Raw genomic sequence first — 22492 nt, forward strand, 5'->3', positions numbered from 1 at the left:
ACCTACAGGGGTGAAAGTAATTTAAAGGATTTACCGGTACTCTGGAGTCCTTAGGAAGGGGCGGGGCCTCAATCGGAAGAGGCGTGGCCTCTATCGGAAGAGGCAGGGCCTTTAAATCCCCGGGCGCTTTAAATCAGGATTTAAAGGGCCCGGGGCTGGGGCTGTGGTAGCAGTAGCTGGGAGCCCCGGGTCCTTTAAATCACCCCCAGAGCTACCAGCTGCAGAGGCCCTTTAAGTCACCCCCAGAGCTACCAGCTGCAGAGGTGCCTGGGAGCCCCGGGGGTGATTTAAAGGGCCCGGGGCTCCAGCTGCTGCTACCGCAGCGGAGCCCAGGGCACTTTAAATCACCATCGGAGGGGGCCCCGGCCTCTGGCGGAGCTTTAAAGGGCCCGGGGCTCTGCTGCAGTAGCGGCAGCCAGGAGCCCCTGCCCTTTTAAATCACCTCCAGAGCCCTGCCGCCGCTACCCCAGGGCTCCACCAGCGGGGCTCGGGTGGTGATTTAAAGGGACCCAGAGGGTAGCGGCAGTGGGAGCCCCGAGCCCTTTAAATCGTCCCCGGAGTCATGCTGCTGGAGCCCCGGGGTAGCGGTGGCAGCCGGGGGCTCAGGCGGTGATTTAAAGGGCTCGGGGCTCCGGCTGCCGCTACCACCCCAGGCCCTTTAAATCGTCCCTGGAGCCCTGCTGCCGGAGCCCTGGGGTAGCGGCGGTGGTGCTTCGGCAGCTATTTTAAGGGCCGGGCGGTAGCGGCTGCTGCAGCCCCGGACTCTTTAAATAGCCGCCGGAGCCCCGCTGCCGCTACCCCAGGGCTCCGGCAGGCTCTGGGGACAATTTAAATGGCCTGGGGCGGTAGCGGCTACTGGAGCCCTGGACCCTTTAAATCGTCCCCGGAGCCCTGCTGCCGGAGCCCTGGGGAGGCGGCGGCAGGTCTCTGGCGGCTATTTTAAGGGCCAGGGCTGTAGGGGCTGCCGCAGCCCTGGATCATTTAAATAGCCGCCGGAGCCCCGCTGCCGCTACCCCAGGGCTCCGGGGATGATTTAAAGGGCCCGGGGCGGTAACTCCCGGGCCCTTTAAATCGCTGCCCGAGCCCTGCCACCACTTCCCCAGGGCTCTGGCAGCAGGGCTCTGGTGGCAATTTAAAGGGCCCGGGGCTCCAGACACTGCTGGGAGCCCCAGGCCCTTTAAATTGCTGCCAGGGGAAGCCAGTCTGCCCCGGTACGGCGCACCGGCTTACTTTCACCTCTGATCACCTAGGTCCTAGAACCTGGGGAATTCTGTTGCTCTCACCACTTGATTTCTTTGCTATGAGATGTTTCTTCTTTTGCACCCAGCTCCAAACTTTTCTGACATTGTAAAAAGATGTGAGGAGCATTTTCTAGGTCTTATTCCTTTAGCTGCCATCTACATTGAAGTTACTTTCTTGGGTAGCACAGAGATTGCATATGGGTGATGTATAAGGAGCTTCAGCAGGAGAGATTGCAGTAGGACTGGTTGACTTGCCTGGGGGCTTAGCAATGGGTGTTTGTCTCCTCTAAGTCACCAGTTCATTTGCAACCTGGAGCAGTAGTGGCTGAAAGTTATTGCAATCTGGAAGCTGTTAGGTGATTTTCAGAATGTGAAATGACTTTATGGGTCTCAGCCAGATTCCTAATCAATAGGCATCTGTGTCACAGAATTACTCACCCCCCTCAATTAAGACTAACTGGCACCTTGGTTGGCAGTTTTAGCAAAAAGTACAGGGGAATTGAGGTCTGAATACCATTTCTATCTTTGTCCCTCTGGATCAGTGGTGGGAGGGGTACGGGAGCTCTGTTGCTGCCCAAGCTGTCCCTGTTCTGTCCATCCCAGAGAACATCAGTTTCCAGGACATCTTTCCCAGCATTACATTATATTGTAACAGATAATGTCATTTGACCTTTTCATTAGGGATCTGAGACATGTAGAGGAGTATACTTAGAAATGAATGGGACTTAGTGAGATAGCTGACTAAGGCCTATAGGGCCATTATAATGGTCAGATCATCTTCTTTGGGCTTTGATTCCATCTGCCTATGAAATGTGTCAGCAGCATCACCATCTACAGTTGCTTCTCTGCCCTTGTGTTTTCCAGTTAGATTTTGGGATCTCTGCTAGCAGCCTGCCTGCCTTTTCTATTCCCTTTTCCCCTGTGAGGGATCACATTTCTCCATGTTTCCAGCCGAGGCAAGCATGACGTACACACCAGAACCCATACACAAGGGGAACGGTTACATACATAATACATTTCTATTGGAGTAGTCTCAGACATCTGCACTCTGCTTCGAGGTGAGGAGTTTGGTATAATGGCTCCCTCTCTTGATCACTTTTGGTATAGCAATACCTGACTAGAGCTGTACACTTACAAGTAGGGCCCTTGGCCAAATTCAGCTCTCAGTTACATTGATGTAAATCCAGATAAACTCCAGTAAAAACTCCATATCTTCCCCTGAGTAAGAGAGAGGAGAGTCTGATCTTCAGTTTTTAGGGTTAAAGCCAAAAAATCCCCTGATTTCTAACCTCATCCAGCTCTGAATACAGATTTCAAAATTAAGCTTAAATCTGAAAAAATCGGGGCCTAAATTTTGGGTGCCTTGTTTTTTAGCTGCTTAACTGGAGACACTTTAAAGGATAATCAGAAAGCTCGTAGCCCTCCCCCTCTGAAAATCAGCTCCCCGAAAGGTGTCTCAAATTGGACATCCCAAAATTGAGGCATCCAAAATCATTCATCACTTTTGAAAATTTAGGCCTCAGTTTTTAAGGTTTTCCGCACATGTTCGGCCGCCCATTTCACCTGGGGTTTTGAGTAGTCAGAAGGACACTGGCTTGAATTTTCAATGATGGCTGTTAGTCATTTTCCGTATAAAAGGTCTTTAACTGGCCCTCAAATATCCCACACCACTCCAACAACAATGGCTCCTGGTGCCAGAGAAGAGCCATTGGAACCCCACTCTGTGTTTTGTGTAACTACTATTATTTAAAAATTAACAAGAGCCCTTCATAGTGTAGGATGAAGTAGCAGGATGGATCAGGTGTGTCAGATCTTCTAAGACAGAAGGTGGTTTAAATTCCATTAATTCTTATGAGAAACTATCAACTTTTGTGTCAAATGATTGGCTTTTCCACAGAAACTTGAAAATAAGGTTAATAATGAAAATAAGACTTTTTAACCTGCATTCATGACCACATCACTTTATCTCACTTGATTTGTTTAAACTCAGGTTTAACAAAGAATAAAAACCCCAACTCAGATGGCTGGTGGCATTTACAAGCAGATAGCAGTATGCTATAATGAGACCAGGAGTCGAGGTATCTGTGGTGAGAACGGCCACATGCCATGAATGGTAGAGAGCAGAATGGAATGGAGCCACCGTGGCTGGTCACTGGGAAAGGCTCTCAGCGCTGAATACACAAACTTGAGGGAGGGTGCACAGAACAGATACAGCACTGAGTGTGATATAAATGCCTAGACAGATTAGATAGGTAGACAGTTTATAGCTGTGGGCATCCTGCTCAATCACTATTTGAAGAGATGATGGAGTCAGACTGAGAGGGCCTGGGTGCTGACTGGCCCCTGGAGGGGATAGGGGAATCAGGCTGTCAGGGCGCCATTGCTCACTGATTGTCTTATGGGGTAGGGGAATCAGACTGTGAGGGCTCCCTTGCTGACTGACTTCTTGAGGTGATGTGGGGGCTAGGCAGTGTGGGTGCCATTGCTGACTGACTCCTTGAAGGGATGGGGGAACTGGGCTGTGAGAGCCCTGTTGCTGTCTGACTCCTTGAGGGGATGGAATATGGGGCTTTGTGGGTCTCATTCCTGAATGACAACCTGAGGTGATGGGGAAACTGGGCTCTGAGGACCCCAGAGCAGACTGACTTGTTTATGGGATGGAGGTATTGAGGGGTAGGGGCCCCAGTTAGGGGTGCCAACCATCCTAGATTGGCCTGGAGTCTCCCGGGATCAGAATCCATCTCCCAGTAGCTATTGAAACCAATCTGGGAGATTTTAATAGGCCTCTAACTGTCCGGTTGGCAGCGCACCATGGCTAAGGCAGGCTCCCTACCTGCACTGACTCCATGTAGCTTCCGGAAGCGACCAGCATGTCCCTCTGTCTCCTAGGCGCAGGGGCGGCCAGGGGGGTCTTTTCGCGCTGCCCCTGCTTTGAGCACCAACTCTGCAGCTCCCATTGGCCAGGAACTGCAGCCAATGTAAGCTGCAGGGGCGGTACCTGTGGCAGGGGCAGTGGGCCAAGCCTAGGAGCCAGACATGCTGGTCGCTTCTGGGAGCCGCCTGAGGTAAGCGCCACCGGGCTGAAGCCTGCACCCTTCACCCCCTCCCGCACCTCAGCCCCAGCCTGGTGAAAGTGAGTGAGGGTAGGGGGATGGAGTGAGAGGAGGGGCGCCTCGGAGAAGGGCGGGGCAGGGGGCGGGGCAAGGGGCAGGGCAAGGGTGTTTGGGTTTGTGTGATTAGACAGTTGGCAACCCTAGCCCCAGTGCTGATTGACTCCTTGAGGGACAGGGGGAATAGGGCTGCGTGGGCTCCCTTGCTGACTGACTGAAGGAGTAGAGGAGGTGGGCTGTGAGGGTCCCATTGTTGACTGACTTCTTGAAGGTATGGGGGAATTGGGTTGTGACTAGTGCCCAGTTCCTGACTGACTTGAGGGGCTGCGGGAATCAGGCTGTGTGGGTGATCACTTTTGTTGGATGGAAATAAGGGAAAACCACATGAAAAATAAGGGACAATGCTTTATTTTAAGGGGCATTGTAAGGAAACACCATTTCCCTTCACATATGTATTTTTTTTCTCAAATGCACATTTCTACTGCCCTCAGGTATACAATGTAATTATCATAAGTATCAATTTAATGTTTAAAATGGTACTTATTTTTGATGGGTTGGACCCCTTGTGAAGCCCTCTGATGCACTGAGATACCATTGAGTCTACCTGTTCTGCCAGCATGGGCCCTCTTTAACCTGTCTTGCTGAGCCAGGCTCTTAAAACTTCTTCTAACTCACACATGCAAGCAGGGCCACACCCAGCTGCAGATCAGCTCTGGGAAGACTCAGCTTAAGGGACTTGCTCCAGCACTCAGATGTCCACTTCCCTTGGAGTGCAGACCCAAAGATATATTATGAAATTCGCCCCCTCCCTCAATGTGGAGAGAGGTGTGCACACTTCTTAGTCCCCCAGGTAGAAATTACAGAAACTGGATTTAATAATAAACAAAACTAATTTTATTAACTATAAAAGGCAGATTTTAAGTGGTAAAAGGGGTAACAAACAGAACAAAGCAGATTACTAAGCAAATGAAATCAAACACGCAAACTAAGCTGGTTTCACTAAAGAAATTGGTTACCAATAGTATTTCTCACCCTAGATATTGTTGCAGGCAGTTTGCAAAGTTTCTGTGGTTCAGAGTTCCAGTTATATTCCTTTTCAGACTGGACCCCATCTCAGTCTGGACTCCCACCTTGCCTTCCCTTGTGCAGTCTTTCTTCTTGGGCCGACAGGCCATGGAGAGGAGGAGTCCTGTTTGCCTTCCTCCCCACCCTTAAATAGGATTTACATAAGGTGGGAATCCTTTGTTTCCCAAACTTGACCCCCCCTTCCCTTACAGTGGAAAGTCACAAGAAGTCCCAGGTAATGTTTTAGTATCAGGTGACAAGACCACCTGACACTGTAGTATCACAGTGTCCATGAGTCAGTGGCAATATGGAGCGTCCACAGGAAGGCCAAGCATTTCACCGTCCATTGTCCTCGCTGATTGGCCATCTGCCCTGTCTAGCTTTTCCATTGTTGTACCTGAAGTGTTAGCAGTAGACATCACCCAAAGTAGCATAGTTGAAATACAGATACATAGTCAATATTCCTAACTTCAGATACAGAAATGACACAGGCATACACATTGGATAATCACATTCAGTACATCATAACCTTTCCAATGATATCTCACGAGCCATCTTGCATAAAGTATATCTCAGTTATGTCATATTCATATCATAAGCATATTTTCATAAAGAATATGGAATGACACATCACATTATTATCAGTTTTAATACATTTCAATACATCTTAAAATAAGAGATGGGTGGTCACCCTAAGGGGCAGTTCAAGGAAATAAGAGAAGGTCCCTTAAAATAAGGGATGAGTAGTCACTCTAGCCCTGTTGCTGACTGACTCCCTTGAGGGGATGGGGGAACTGAGATGTGAAGGCCCCATTGCTGTCTGACTCCCAATATGGTGGCTGAATAAGCTGTTAGGCCCCTATAGCTGGCTGACTCCTTAAGGAGATCAGGGAGTCAGTCTATAAGGGCACCATTGCTGACCAAGTCCTTGTGAGGGCATGGAAGAATTGGGCTGTGAGTCCTCAGTTGCTGACTGATTCCTTGAGAGGATGGGGAATTGGCTTGTGAATGCCCCATTGCTGACTGAATCCTTGAAGTGATGTGGGTACCGTTGCTGACTGAGTCCTTGAGGTGATGGGAGAGCTGGGCTGTGAAGGCCCTGTTGCTGAGTACCTTCTTGAGGAGATGGAGGAATTGGGCTGTGGGGGCCCCTTACTGACTGACTCCTTGAGTGGATGGGGGAGCTGGATTGTGAAGGCCCTGTTACTGACTGACTCCTTAAGGAAATAGGGAAATTGGGCTGAGAGTGCCCAGTTGTTGTCTGACTTAATGAGGTGAAGTGGTAGGTAGGCTGTAGTGTTGCTGTTGCTGATTGACTCCTTGAGGCAATGATGAATCTGGACTGTGAGGGCCCTCTTGCTGACTGACTCCTTGAGGGGATGGGGAGTCAGGCTGTGAAGGCCTTTCCTTTTGATGACTGTTTTATGGGATGGGAGAATCAAGTTGTGGGGCAAGGGTGTAAGAGAGCCCTTGCTGACTGACTTCTTGAATGGATGAGGAATTCGACTGAGAGTCCTTGCGGGGAGCAGGGCTGTGACAGCTGTGCTGACTGACTCGTTAAGGGAAATAGGGAATTGGGATATGAATTCCCAGTTGCTGTCTGACTTATTGAGGTGTTGTGGTAGCTAGGCTATGGTGGTGCTGTTGCTGACTGACTCCTTGAGGGAATGGTGGAGCCAGACTGTGAGGGTCCCTTTGCTGACTGACTCCTTGAAGGAATGAGGGAGTCAGGCTGTGAAGACCCTCTTGCTGATTGATTGCTTTCGGAGATGCAGGAGCTGAGTTTTGGCGGCTAGACTGTGAGGAATCCCTTTCTGACTGACTTCTTGAGGGGATGGGGAACTGGGCTGTGAGTGAGGGCCCATTTGCTGGGTGACTGTTTTATAGGATGGGGAAATCAGGCTGTGAGGGTCCTGTTACTGACTGACATCTTAGGGAAATGGGGGAATCAGGGTGTGGGGGCCTCATTGCAGACTGACTTGTTCAAGGAATGGAGGAAGTGGGATGTGAGAGTTCCACTGCTGACTGGCTTCTTGAGAGGATGGGGGAATTGTGCTATGAGGGCCCCATTACTGACTGGCTCATTGAGGGCGTGGGAGATTTTGTCTGTGAGAACTCAGTTGCTGACTGACTGGTTTATGGGATAGAGGAATCGGGTTGTGAGGGGTCCCTTGCCGACTGACTTCTTGGGAGCATGGAAGAATTGTGCTGTGAGTGCCCAGTTGCTGTCTGACACTTTGAGGGGTTGTGGGAATTGGGCTTTGAGTACCCTGTTGATGACTGACTCCTTGAGATGATAATAGAGCTGGACTGTTGGGACTCCTTGCTGACTGACTTCTGAAAAGGATGGGGGAATTGGGCTATGAGGGCCCAGGAGCGCCGCCAGCTTTTCTGCCGCCCTAGGCGGCGGAAGGTCCAGCCCCGAAATGCCGCCCCCCACAGAGGCGGCGGAAGGTCCCGCCGCCGAAATACCGCCGCGGTCGCCGCCTCCCAAATTGTAGCGACCTAGGCAACCGCCTAGGTCGCCTAATGGGTTGCGCCGGCCCTGTGAGGGCCCCATTGCTGAATAACTGCTAGAAGGGATAGGGCAGTCAAGTTGTGGGGACTGGATTGTGAGGGCCCTCTTACTGGCGGACTCCTGGAAGGGTTAGGGGAATTGAGCAGTAAGGGCCCCATTGCTGATTGACTTTTTGAGGGAATAGGGGAGTGAGGCTCTGAGGATCCCACAGCTGACTGACTCCTTCACCAGATGAGGATTTGGTCAGTGGCAGTGAGTGACCAGTTGCTGATCTTCTTCTTTCAGGAGAAGGAGAAGAAGTACATGCTGCCAGTGGATAACCTGAAGCTGCGGGATGTTGAGAAGGGCTTCATGTCCAGCAAGCACATCTTTGCTCTCTTCAATACGGAACAAAGGTGCTGTCTTTTCCCCAGAGCATGCTGAGCTCTTTCCTAGACGTGACCTAAATCACATCTCTAACTTCAGCCCTGTACAGTATTTTGGGGACATCCTGGAATGGGATAGCAGGTTACAGAGGAGAGGGAGTAGAGAGATGGGGGCCTCTCAGGAATGTTGTCCTGATAGGATGGACAGCTCCTTAGAGGACAGTCATTAGAAAGAAATTCCTTTTAAAAGGAAACACTCTGGGATCCTTCCCTAAGCTCTTATAATCATGCCACTTACTTTCTTTGCTGCAGTGCATTGTGCAATGTGATCCCAGCTTTCAACTAGCCAGGCTGCCTATCCCCAGGGATCTTTGCCAGGGCCAGACAGCAACTATTTGAACCCCTCTTGTTTCTTTCAGTTGGATAATAAAGTTAGTCCCAAGAATTCATGAGCCCAGAGTATCAGGTGAAGAAATGCATTGAATGTGTTTGAAAAGGCAGTCTTCTCTCACACCTCCCAAGAGTGGTCTCTTCAGGACAGGGTTGGGGTCTGCTCGGGGATTAGAGTGAGGAAAGCTAGGGTTAATAATGGAGAGTTAATTCCCCCTCTCACCTTTTCATGGGGTGCAGGGGAGGCATGAGGATATTAGCAGGCAGTGAGAGGATAGTCTGCTTTGTTACTGATGTGCAGACACACTAAGGATTTTAGAACATTGGCAGAGATGGAGAAGTGGTTGCTTTGCCATCTGGGGAAGGTTGAAGTAACATGTCTTACATCTCACTTTTTAGGAACGTTTACAAAGACTATCGGCAGCTGGAGTTGGCGTGTGAGACCCAGGAGGAGGTGGACAGCTGGAAGGCTTCCTTCCTGCGTGCAGGAGTGTACCCAGAGCGTGTTGGGGTAGGTTGGGGGCTTGGCTATCAGCAATAACAGGGGATGAGAAAGGATGGCATACGAGTGTCTTAGGAGCAACCACTGAACTATCACCCCTTGAGTTAAACAGGACGCTATTGTGAGGGACCTTATCTCCATCACCTCCTGCTGCAGGGTACAGTTGGAAGGCAGGCTGAACTTCTTGCCCTCAGCCTCCTCTGATAAGTGGTACTTCTTCCCTTGGTGAGGATGCACAGGGTATAACCATTAGCAACTTTCAAATGGGGGATAAGGGGTGGACCTCAAAGATAATCCCTTCTGGCTTCTATCCTCCCTATGGGCTGTAAATCTAGATACATGAGATTTCTCAGACAGACCGGGGAAGTAGCTCAGGTCTCCAGTGATAAACTCTGCTCAGGAGGGATGAGGAGATAGGAGGAGCAAGGCGAATGTAACAATCACACCTTGCTGAAGGCATTTCCATAGCCCTTGGGACTTGTGCTTCAGGACAAAGAAGAAGGGAATGGCCAATAACACAATCATTTGAAACTGTTTAACGACCTCACTCCTAGATGGCAAGAGACTCCCAAACAGAGGCATAATGTTGGCCAGTGTTATTACTCATCAGTACCTTTACTCTATGGCCAAGTTCGGAGCTCCACCAGCTTTGCCAGAGCTGTGTTTTCCTATCAGGAAGGGGTTTTCTTATATTTTGCTTGTTTGATATCTTATTCCCCTACAGTAGAAAGGTCCCTTCTCTTAAATACACTGCTACCTCGATATAACGCGACCCGATATAACACGAATTTGGATATAACGCAGTAAAGCAGTGCTCCGGGGGGGCGGGGCTGCGCACTCCGGTGGATCAAAGCAAGTTCAATATAACGCGGTTTCACCTATAACGCGGTAAGATTTTTTGGCTCCCGAAGACAGCGTTATATCAAGGTAGAGGTGTATGTAGGATATGACCTACTGTGTTTCCTTGACATTTTCCTGCAGCCCTTTAATGACCGGTGTTGAAATTACCCTTAAAGCAGCAGTATTATTACATACCATACTGTACACTCCTGTAGAGTTAAAGAGACATCCCTGAAACTTTTCAGTCTCTGACAGTGGGAAAAGTCATTATAAATACTTATCTATTAGAGCAGTGAAAATTACTTACCTGTCATTTTTTTCAGACAGTTGTGTTTCTGGTAGAGGTTCATCCACCTTCCCTGCTAGACTTGAAGATGATTGTTTTGTCTTGGTTACTTTTTATCCTATAACCATTTGGTGGGAAAGGAACTGAGGGCTAAGGAGACGTTGGGCCATATCCAAAGCCATTGAAGTTAATGGAAGGACTTCCAATGACTTCACCTATTGTTGAGGCAATGGGAAGATTTGGAATATTTTGTGCTGCTATGGGGCTGTTGTGATCCCTGTCCAACACTTAGGCACAAGACCCCATGTGAGGAAAGAGTAACAGGAGCAGCCATTGCAGATAAGTAACTTTCCCATGACATCCACCTTAAATAGCCATTTTCCTTTGCAGAGGTTCCATTTTGATCATTTCAATTTAGTTAATGACCCGCTCAGGTGACTTAGTCCCTTTGACCTGTGTTTTTGATTGGGTTTGGTCTTATTTCCATTCAATGCTATAGTAGATGCTTCTCCTGCCTCTGAGACCAACTAAAATCTGTTTTTTTTTATTTTTGTCACTTTTTTGTTTTTGTTTTTGTTTTGTTTTTTTGTGCTCAAACTGACCTGCCAGGACAAGGACAAAGTAAGTGACACCCCTTCTGCCTGTACTGCCCCTTGGGGGCTCTTATCAACTAGTTCTGATTTGCTTGATTTTCTTTTTCAGTTTCTTTCTCCTTTTTTCCCCCCTTTGTCATCATCTCCTGGGAGGCAATCACTTGTTCTCCCTCTGTCTTTGCACCTCCTGTCAGATCATCTGCTGTTTGTTTCTGTTCTTGGATTGGGTTTTCCTTTTTCTCTTTTTATTCCCCCTCTTTGGTATTTGATTTCTGAGTCTCATCAGAACTTTATTTTTGGCATTTTATCCTCTTTTTTTGAGTTATCATATCTGATTTCCAGCTCCCTAACCCCATGTTTCTCAGACCATGAAGCCTTCCATCCCTTTGGGGATACATATGATCCATCCAGCTGAAGCTCAAACAAAAAACAAAAGAAAATTTCCCTTTTCTTGGTTAATTGTTTTCACCCAAATTGGAGACAATATTGTGCTTCACTTCATGTCCTAAACTGCTGCAAGTCTATCAAAATGGGACAGTGTGAGTGAGGGAAATTTAAAAATAAGATGAGTAACATTTTAAATGGCACATTGAAACACACACAGCAAAATCTTTCATGCTTTGGAATTAATTCGGAATGGATGAGTCTTGGCAGGTGTGTTATTGTGTTGTTGTGCACTATTGGTTAACAAATTTAATTCTAGAGATAGCTGTATGCTGTATTTCAGTTATGGGTGCAAGGATTTTTCTTTCTTTCTTTCTTTGATTCCAAAGTGCTTTAATTTGGAGAAAGAGGTTCCCGTGTTTAAGGCACAGGACTTGGAGTTAGAAGACGTGTTTTTTTTTTCCTGAGCTGTTCCACTGACTCGTTATATGACCTTGAGCAAAGAACTTCATCTCTATGGGCCTCAGTTTCCCTACCTGTATAATGGGAATGAGGCTCTCTTACTTCACAGAGAGGTTGTGAGGATTAATTAATGTTTGTTGATCCTTAGAGCTGAATTGAGCTCAGGCATGGAATATTTTAGCCCAAATGGAGAATTTTTCAGAAAATTATAAACATGTGAAAACAGGAGGTTATAGTGCAGGGATCGGCAACCTTTGGCTCGCAGCCTGTCGGGGAAATCCGCTGGAGGTCTGGGACGGTTTGTTTACCTGCAGCGTCCGCAGGTTCGGCCGATCGCAGCTGCCACTGGCAGTGGTACGCCATTCCAGGCCAATGGGGGCTGCGGGAAGCAGCGCGGGCTGAGGGATGTGCTGGCCGCCGCTTCCCGCAACCCCCATTGGCCTGGAACAGCGAACTGCGGCCAGTGGGACCTGTGATCGGCCGAACCTGTGGACGCTGCAGGTAAACAAACCGTCCCAGCCTGCCAGCGAATTTCCCTGACGGGCCATGTGACAAAGGTTGCCAATCCCTCTTATAGTGAATAATCCCAACAGAACTTTAACTATTGAATAATATAGGGTTCAATCCTGTGGACCCAGGTCTTGATTCTCCGTTGCCCTGCACATTTTATAGTCATTTACATGATTGCAAAGTGAATGTGAAGTGGGTGCAAAATGCTACCAAATCCGAGTGGTTTCACAGGACATTCACAGTATCTACACCAGGTGCAGAGCAACAAAAACTGAACCCCCTTTGTCACATGTGAGTACTCTCACTGAAGTCAATGGAACTACTTATGTGATGAGGGACTGCTGACGTGACCAAGAGTTGCAAGATCAGGTTCAAAGTTCCTAAAGCATTTTGGGAGCCTCTAAGATTAAAGCCACTATAAATGTGTAAGGTATTAATGTTAAAAATATTAATACCAATCTTTATAATACATGGACTATTCGCTGTATGGAATCCTGAGGGAAATGACTTGGCAAGCAGAACGAAGAACTTGCATTACCCTCTTGATTAATAAATCCCATTCCAAATACATCAATTTTTAAAACGTTTCCCACCCTGGAGATCCTGTCCCAGTCAAGGGAGGCCTGACTGTTTCTTGTGGTGCCGCATTTGAGTACTCCACCTATTGTAATTCAGGGACTGGGCCAATAGGGTCTAACTCCTCAAGGCAGAGACTTGGCATAGCAGCCAGTCGGGGCAGGGTGTTCACTCACATTTTCATTAGGGGTCATTTCTTCCTGCCCGCAAGCCAGCTACCCTCTTCATTTTCTCCTTCTTCATATCAGCTGCAAATGGTGCCCTCACACAGCGACTGCAAGACTGAGTACACTTTTCTTGAAACTATCACTGTTCCTATAATCACCATTAGCACCCAGAAACTCCAGTGATTAGCACATTAGGTACCTATATGGATAGATAGACACTAAGCGGTGCTAAAGAGCTGTATAAATTGCATCCTCACACCCCAATCCTGCATATGAGGGCAATTTGAGAGTCAGTCTGAGCTGGCTGATAGAACTAGAATCTAACTAACGCCTCTCTCGAAGGTTGCCATCCTAGTCACTGTGAATCAGTCCACTTAGGCATTCTGAGTCATAAGATGTAAGCATGAATACATACAGATGTGCGCGCACACACGCACACATGTATGCAATTATATTGTGTTTGCAGTGCATTTTATATTCACCTACTCTTACATACACACTGATGCATTTATGTTCATTCACCCGGCACAAACACTGGTATGTTGGTGTTTATTCCCCTCCACACACATTAGTGCATTGGAGATCACTTTGTGCACACATACTGGGTACACTTTTGTTCACATGCATGGTAGCTGGTGACAACAATTTAAGGAGGGCAGCGTGCTACTAAAGACCAACTTGTGAGTAAACTGGCTCTGCATTACTCCAATAACCAACTGTAGTGCACTGAAGTAGGACAAAATGGTACTAACATGGAACTCACATTCATGACCCTTCCTCTAAATTGAGCTGGGGAAGGGTTACCTGGTTATACAAGCTGAGTATTGTATTGGGAATTACGGCTCAAAGAAAAGTCAAGTTGTATCCCATGTTGCTGCATGAAGTTCCCCCATGTCTCCCTCGCCGTCTCACATTTGCTTTTTGGTCCCTATGGGATATTAAAGAATTGATCTGTCTCTTTCCAACTGCTGCTTCTCCCTTTTGCCCTCCCTCTGTAGGCAAATGAGACAGAGGAAAATGGATCTGACAGTTTCATGCACTCCATGGACCCCCAACTGGAGAGACAAGTGGAAACAATCAGGAACCTGGTGGACTCCTACATGGGAATTGTCAACAAAACCATCCGAGACCTCATGCCTAAGACCATCATGCATCTCATGATAAACAATGTACATATCGCCCTGCTAAGCCCATTGGGAACTGTGGGAGAACTAGAAAGATAAGAGAAGAAAGAGAGAAAGACATGGAGAGAAGGAAAAAAGAGGAAAGAGAGAGAAATATGGGTGGACTAGCAGGACAGAGGTGAAAGAGAGAGAAGGGGAGGAGAGAATGTGAGACAGAATAAATGAGATGGGGAAAGAGAGAGAGGGGCTTTGCAGGAAAGATGATTCAGACGGAGGCTTTGATGGCTGTGATTTTCTGTTTCTTCTGCTCTGCTTACAGACGAAGGATTTTATCCACTCGGAGTTGCTGGCAAACCTCTACTCCTGTGGAGACCAAAACAGCCTCATGGAAGAGTCAGCGGAGCAGGCCCAGCGGCGTGATGAGATGCTGCGCATGTACCATGCCCTGAAAGAGGCACTCAGCATCATCGGGGATATTAACACCACCACTATCAGCACCCCTACGCCCCCACCGGTGGACGACTCCTGGCTGCAGGTGCAGAACATACCATCTGGACGCAGGTACCAGAGGCTCAGGGGTAGTGCCCCACGGACCTGCCTGATGCCTCTTTAGGGGCTAGATGGGGCCTCCTCCTAGAATATGAAGGCTAATGGGTGCTGAAGATTCTGGGGTATTGGAAGTTAACATGAGGGTTGCTGAGGCCTTGAAAATAAAATAGGAGCTTCTAGGGCCTTGTGTAGGTGAATTAGGCTGCCAGACCCTTGAAGGTTATATGGAGGTTGGAGGAGGCTTGAAGGCAAACAGAAGGATTGAAGGGATATGGAAGGTGACTTGGGGGCTGGAAGGGTGCTGAATGCACTGCGGGGTTTGGAGGGCTACTGTACGTGCCTGTTGCTGCAGTTGAACTTCTCTTTGGTTGTTTGGTAGGTCTCCCACGTCCAGCCCTACACCACAAAGGAGAGCTCCCGCTGTTCCACCAGCCAGGCCTGTATCTCGAGGTCCAGCTCCTGGACCTCCTCCTGCTGGTGGACCCACCCTGGGTGGTGCTCCCCCTGTGCCCTCCAGGCCAGGTGCCTCCCCTGATCCTTTTGGGCCCCCACCTCAAGTTCCATCTCGGCCAAACCGTGCTCCTCCTGGTGTCCCCAGGTAAGTCCTGAGACACTCGTGCAGAGGGAGAGATCTGGGTTTCAGGTGGCAGCTTTGGTAATGCCTCCTTCCTCTCAGCTTACCATGGACCATTTGGGATGGGTGAAGCCTTTCTCTGTGTGTTTGAATCAATTCTGCAACTGAGCAGATTTGTTCCTTTATTTGTCGTACTAGTGTTGACATTTCATTTTATCGGGGAGACAGTGCGGAGGCAGATGTCTGAAACAGAGGGACATCCTCTTCCCCGCAAAAAAGTGCATTTAGGCCTTAGGAGGGACCTTGGGTCAGAGAGCATTGTACATGATAATCCCAATCAAAGCAGCAGTGCTGGTACCTGTACTCACAAGTGGGAAACGAAAGTGCTGGGAGTGAGACGGAATAGGGGGTGGGCATGGGAATGTGTTTCATGGCAATGAGAACCATGTTAGGGGAGCCCCAGTGTATGAGCTCTTTCTCCTCTCCTGATACAGGAGGTTTCAAGGAGAGGAAGAGAGGGACTTAAACCAAGATATGTGGATGCTTTTCCTACCCAGCTTGGCTGCTGCTTCCGGTACCAGTGGTCAGCTGTGTAGGAGTATAGTATGAGAACAAGTGGTTGGGAGGTGGGTTTCCCTTATGAGCACGCTTATCACCCCCACAATTAACTCCAAGTGTCCAGGGCACTTTCCAAGCTATAGAGCCCACATGTTACAACTTCACATTCCCAAAAGGAAGCTCTATAGGACTGAGTCCTCCCCCAGGTATAGTCACCCTGTGCATCCTTCTGACACTCTGGAATGAGCCACAAGTGCATTGGTAAGGAAACTTTAGGAAGAAGCTGGGCTGGAACCAAGGTCATTTCAGTGTTGGATTCTTGATCTCAGCCAGAGGAATGGAAAGAAATGGAATGGTAAAATGAATGATAACCAGGAACTTCCCATCTGTGGGTGTAAGGAAGTCCCTCTCCTGTGATAATGCCCCATTTCCGATGGGTGCTGATTGTGCATGTCAAAGGCTGCCTGGCCCTCTTCTGTTGCAACACCTTGTTTCTGATAGGTGTTCACAGTGTATGTCAAAGCTTCCCAGCCCCCTCTCCTGTGATAACACCTTGTCTCTGATGGGTGGTGATGGTATATGTTAGAGGCTGCCTGGTCCTTCTCCTGTTATAATGCCTTGACTCTGTGGGTGCTGCTTGTTCAGAGAGAGAGAGAGGGAGTTCTTTGACAGGTTCTGTATCCAGCCCAGGACAGGAACAGGAATGGATGAGTCTGAAGAGGATGCAGCTCGGTTTTTATTGATTCTTTGGTGTGAAAATGATGTTACCTTCTCAATGTCTCTGCCCTGGCCCTTCCTCTGCCCCTTAATGCTGCTCCCACAGGGACCCGGCCACATGCGCCTTGCTGTCCCCTTCCAGGGGTTTGCAGTACCATTGGTAGTGCCTGTGGATATCTGCATGCTTCAGTTGTGTAGTTTTGGCTCTTGCTTCTTGTGCTGCTGCCTCCCCACATGACACTCCTTTTCTGTTCATTTTTTGGTGTGTTTCCCACATTTCTCTCTTCTTCTCATCTCCCTTTCACACCTTGTGCTTCATTTCCTCACTCATGAAAAATATTCTATATACCCTGGCCATCCTGGTAGGATCCTCCAAACAGCCTGAAATGAGCTGAGCTCCTGCCTCTAGGGAGATTCTTTGCCCCTCTGCACCAGCCTACATTGCTACCCCTGCCCCATTTGTAACAGGCTTTTATGGCTGATTCCCTCTATGTGGATCAGAGAGGTTCTGAACAAAACAACATTGGACTAGAGGAAGGAAACTTGAAATGTCTAACTAAACAGGTCACTCTCCCTGGCCCTAGTGGGGGAAAATGGTTCCGTGTTGACTCATTGCCATGGTTTGGATGGGAATGGGATGGTTCCAAAGAGTGTAGTGAAGCAACGCTCACTCATGCTCTCGCTCTCAATCTCTCTCCCCCACTCCTCCATCCTTCCAGCTGTTCATAGACTCCTCCCATGGCCTTATACCCTGTTTGCCATTCGGGTTTCTCCATTCACCAGGGAACTCAGATGGCAACCTTTCTCCCTCTTCTGTATATAGAATAAGAAAGTTCCCCGCTGGCACCTGGGCTTGGGTCTTTCTGCCATGGGTGAACGGGTACCATCTCCATTGTTGCTTTTCTTTTAATACCCATCTTTCCCTCACTGGATGGATTACACTGGATGCCATATGAGTATGAAGTGGAACTTGTTATCTTTACAGCGTGAGTGGGCCTTGTTGTGGGAGTTGGTACAGGGAGAAAATGGGATCTGACATGTATGCTTGGGTGTATTTGTGCATGTGTATATATGCTTGCATGGATGTGTGTGCATATGCCTGCTGTATGTATGTTCGTGTTCATCTCCATCTGGTTTGTATGAACATCTGGATTCAAGGTTGGTGATGTTGGAGCGTTCTCTGCCCCATATACCCACAGACATATACAGACATTCACTCATGCATGTGCTGTCACACACAAATACCTCACCGTTCATTTTCTTGAACAGGAAGTCTTCAAAGAAGCAGGATCCTTTCCCTTCGATTATGTCCCTGGTCGGGGAGCTTCAGCAGTTGGTTCTTCAGTCTCCTGTATAGGTCCATACTCACCAGCTACTTGTACCCTTGGGAACTATTTATCTAAATACTCAAGTATCAGAGGGGTAGCCGTGTTAGTCTGGATCTGTAAAAAGCAACAGAGAGTCCTGTGGCACCTTTAAGACTAACAGATGTATTGGAACATAAGCTTTCGTGGGTGAATGCCCACTTCGTCGGATGCCCATGCATCCGACGAAGTGGGCATTCACCCACGAAAGCTTATGCTCCAATACATCTGTTAGTCTTAAAGGTGCCACAGGACTCTCTGTTGCTTTTTATCTAAATACTGTACATTAGAAACAACTCATTAGCCTCTGCCCATGCAATGAAGGCCATGTGCTCTGAGCATCTATGATCTGTGCACAAAATTCTCATTTGTGGAAAATGGGTCTTGTCAAACAAACATGATTTCATTTTTTGTTGAGATAAGTTTGGTTGATAAAGATAACTTGCATAGATGTAATATACTTAGATATTTATAAGACATTTGGCTTATGCAGCATGAGATTTTGATTATAAAACTAGCACTGTGTGATATCAATAAAGCACATGCTAGATTGATTAAGAACTGGCTAATGGACAGATTTCAAAAAGTTGTTGTCAAGGAGAATCATCGTCAAATAGAGCTGCCTTTCTAGAAGATGTGCATTAGTTGAACAGAAGTTATTGGGATCAATACAGAGGTAACTGGATTAAATTCTATGGCTTGAGTTATATAGGAGGTCAGACTAGATGATCTAATGGTCTCTTCTGGCCTTAAAATCTATTAAGCTATGTCCTTGTTTCCTCCTCTCCTGACTGGTACTCAAGACCCAGAACTGCACTTTAGCCCTTCCTGATTTCCACTTCTCATTGGCCTGTGTTTCTTTTGATTAAATGTGTTAAATTAAGTTAGTGTTGCAATATCACTAGAAAGCCTGGATCTCCAGTGAAATATGGCATGACATCCAGCCAGCCCAATCCTGAGACCTGTGCCTGCTAGCATGTTTGTTTAAGCACATGTGAGTGTACTTTAATGCACATAGGCACTTGTGTCAGTATGTGAGCATGTTCCAATGTGTCTTGAGTCTGAGTGTGGATCCAGCTTTGTATGTGTATAAGAGCCTATTTGTGTGCCCATGTGAATATGCTAGTGAGTGTGTGAATGCAGCTGTGTGTGTGCACGTACATCACAATGTACTTATGGGTTTGTATGCCTCTTTGTGTGCACATGTGAGGGTCATATGCTCCTATATAGATGTGTGCACATCTTTATGTACATGTGTAGAAATGTGTGTATATCTATGCATGCACTCTTGTTTAGGTGTGTATGTTTAATTCTGTTGGCATGTATGCATCTGTATGGACAGGTGTGTCCGTAAGTGTGGGATGTGCACTTTCCTGTGTAGGAGTGGCTGTGAATGTGTAGGGTGTGCTCCTGTAAACAGAGTGTCAGTTTATTCTCTGTATGTGTGTTTCACCTTCCTGACTGTCTGTGTGGCCTCTGCTTTGAACTGTCTGAACTGCCATGTTGATTTCATGTTGTCTTTCAGAATCACTATCAGTGACCCCTGAGGACTGGCAGCCACGGTATGTTCTGCACTCTCTCCCTGCGATGCATGAGTCAGTGTGTCTCCCCTCCTCCATTCCCATCACTCTGCTGCTCACCTCTCCTACCTGATTCTTTACTTGTACCAGATCCCCTTGTCCAAACAGCCCACGAAGGGAGGAGTCTTAACAGAACGCTGGACAATCAGACAGGGAGCAGCTGCTTGGAGCTGCAGGAGGAGGGAAGGCTGGGAGAAGCCTCAGGAACTGTTTAAAAAAAAGGAAAATTATCAGAGAAGAAAACCTCACCCTTGAGTGTATGGGTTCAGAGTGAGGGGAGAGAAAGAGAGAGAGAGAGAGGAGGGAGCATGGGAGATAGGGTGGGAGCCGTGTCTCTCTCAACCTGTTTAATCCTGCACTGACAGGGAGATGGACTGAATGAACTGTAGGTCTTTTCCATCTCTCTGTCTGCTCTAATGGCCTCTCCTGAGACCGTGATGGGGAACTGTGGATTGAGACTCTTGTTTTACATTTCAGCATGTCTGCCCAAAGTAGTCCCTGCATCTCCATCTAGTGTCCATGGAAGGGAGGGCAAGGTTCTGGGGCATTACCATCAGTGACGTCTGTCCTCCCAAATATGGAGTAACCCTGCCCTTAAATGCTCCCCCATTCACCCCTGTTTCATCTGATCCCAGTTAGAGATAAACATCCTTTTTCCTCTTGATCCCCTAGCCTAGATGTTCTCCTGTTTTGCCATCCAAATGTCCCCTCTCTCTTCCCATGCAAAAGGGGGTGTATGCCACAATCCATGTCCCACCTTCACCACTGTGCTCCAGGGCCTCTGTCTGTCTTTCCTTCTCTCTTTTGCTCTCTCCCTGCACTTTGCAGCAGCATATTTGCTGAACACCAGATTAGCAAGGTGGCCCAGCACCAGGTATATACTGTACTGTGCTGGCCTTACACTCAGCGGCTGAACTTTCCATCTGAGTAAATACTAACAGGGGAGGATGTAACTTGAAGAAGGATGTTGACCTGAATGGAATCTACCTGTCCTTCCTGAGCTCCACTGGCCCTTGCTGATGAGAGAAAGGGAGAGAGGGTAGAGTGGAGCAGCTTTGGGACACTATGGGGTGGGACAGATATGTTTTGTGAGGCCCACTCTTGTCCTTATGTGCGTTATCTTTCTACATGATGGGCCTGATTCTGAGAGGTGTTGAGCAACTGCAGCTCCTATTGAATTCATTGGGCCTGATCATGCAAAGCACAGAGCACCTTCAGCTACCACTGAGGTCAAAGGGAATTGCAGGTGCTCGGTGCCTCTCTGGGTCAAGCCCTCAGAGTTCACAATCAGCTCCTGTCTCCTAGTGAATGGTGACTGTGTTACTGCTGCAGATAGCTGGGCAGAGGGCTGAAATGTGCTGCAACACAGAGAACCAACACAGGGACTGTTCAGTGGTAAATGTTTTGCTTGGAGAGCTTCATCTCTTATCCTCAGCCCTCCTCACTGATGACTCAGTACGGACGTGCCAGAGCAACTAACATCTTCCCCCAGTCACTGCCTGCTGCAGCCATCGTTGGAAGCCCTAGTAGAAATGGTCATCTTGGAGAGGGTCTCAGATAGGAGGGTTGAGTGTTGTCTGTGTTTTGTTCTGGGACTCGCTGTTACGAGGCTTTCTCTGCCCTTGGTCTGGTTTATAAAGAGCACCAAGGAAATCAGAGCTAATGTAGGATGGTGGTGTTATGGGGGTAACCCTCTTGATCCTGACTATAGATAGCAGCAACTTTTTGCAGCTCAGGAGAATAAATCCAAGTGTTTCCCCTCTCAGCCTGATTTTTGTGATGTCCTCAAAATGATAAGGGGCTAGGCTTGAATAGGGTTTAAAAGGCAAAGTGCAAAGCAAACAAAATAATTGTTTGGTTTATGCCTCCTCTTGCTCATTTTAGGGCTAAATTCCACTCCCATTGTAGTCAGTGGAAATTCTGTCAGTGGATGCCAAGGGAGCAGAATTTAGTGGTGTATAATGACAGGCTCATGAAGGTCTCTGCTGTTCCCAACCCCCAGCCTCCAGCACCTGACTGCTCTCTTGTTCCTGAAGACATTGGCAATGGGCAGAGGCCCTTGTTGGGAGGCAGTTTTCAGCCTCTGATGATGTCAGCATCCAGATCCTTTAACCGTCTTACCAAAGTCCTCTAGAAAAGAGGAGCGAAGTCAAGATCTGCAAAAAAGTAAAACAAAACAAGCAGACAGCAACAACCAAACCCTCCATGAGGCCATCTTTATACATCGTACACAATCAGCAAAGAACACAAGCATATTTTTTATATGTGCTTTACTGCTACCCTTTCAATTCTGTGTACTCTAGTAGGGTTGTATGGCCCATCTGTGCCAGAGTGTCTTGTATCATTTGCTCTCCAATGATTTCAATCCCTCTTTCCTGTCTATATCTGGTAAGAACAGCAAGAGTGAGATGCAAATTGACCTCTGAGCTTTAGAAAAGATGCCCTTTAGCGTACGGGTGGCACAGTGCAATAGCACCTAGTTAAGGATTTGCTCTGCATCCCATTAAAGTCAATGGGAGTCTTTCCATTGACTCTAGTGGGCTTTAAGTAAGGCCTTAGGTGAGCAACTATAGCAAATAACACACAGGTCTTCAGTGCATCAAGAAGGCCAGTATCCCATGCCATCACCTCCCCAAGGGATAGCCCTTCTCTGACTCAGTTTCCTCCTCTGTATAAAGGTATCCGTTTAACTACCTTGCAGTGGTATTGAATTATTCTCAGGTTAACTCAGTCCCATCATTTATATTGCGTTACTTGAAGAACAACTTGTGCATGACAGCCTGGGAAGTGGTGGCTTCTCTCGCATTATAGATGGATTTGCGGAGTCAAAGAAAAACCACAACGTTCAGCAATTTCTTTTAAGAAAGCTTCAGGTGGTACAGTACGCCTGGTCTACACCTAAAAATTAGATCAACCTACATTGCTCAGGGCTGTGAAAAATGTCATGCCCTGAGAGACGTAATTAGGTCAACCTAACCCCCACTGTAGACAAAGCTAGGTCGACGGAAGAATTCTTC

At 47.8% G+C, this 22492-nt stretch overlaps 1 protein-coding gene across 6 annotated transcripts in view; it reads left to right on the plus strand.

Moving 5' to 3' along the window:
• DNM1 (dynamin 1) overlaps positions 1 to 22492 on the plus strand; it is a 105007-nt gene that overhangs the window by 79163 nt on the left and 3352 nt on the right. For 3 of the 6 annotated variants that reach the window (XM_065419024.1, XM_065419025.1, XM_065419023.1), the window contains exons 16-21: positions 8220 to 8329; positions 9089 to 9200; positions 10927 to 10938; positions 14008 to 14178; positions 14453 to 14694; positions 15062 to 15280. In XM_065419024.1, coding sequence (XP_065275096.1) covers positions 8220 to 8329; positions 9089 to 9200; positions 10927 to 10938; positions 14008 to 14178; positions 14453 to 14694; positions 15062 to 15280 — 866 coding nt within the window. Of the gene's footprint in view, positions 1 to 8219; positions 8330 to 9088; positions 9201 to 10926; positions 10939 to 14007; positions 14179 to 14452; positions 14695 to 15061; positions 15281 to 16673; positions 16683 to 19420; positions 19443 to 22492 lie in introns of those variants that run through there. The other 3 variants (XM_065419027.1, XM_065419028.1, XM_065419026.1) reach the window with 2 other exon arrangements.

This window comes from Emys orbicularis, chromosome 18, assembly GCF_028017835.1.
Source record: "Emys orbicularis isolate rEmyOrb1 chromosome 18, rEmyOrb1.hap1, whole genome shotgun sequence".
Lineage (NCBI taxonomy): Eukaryota > Metazoa > Chordata > Testudines > Emydidae > Emys > Emys orbicularis.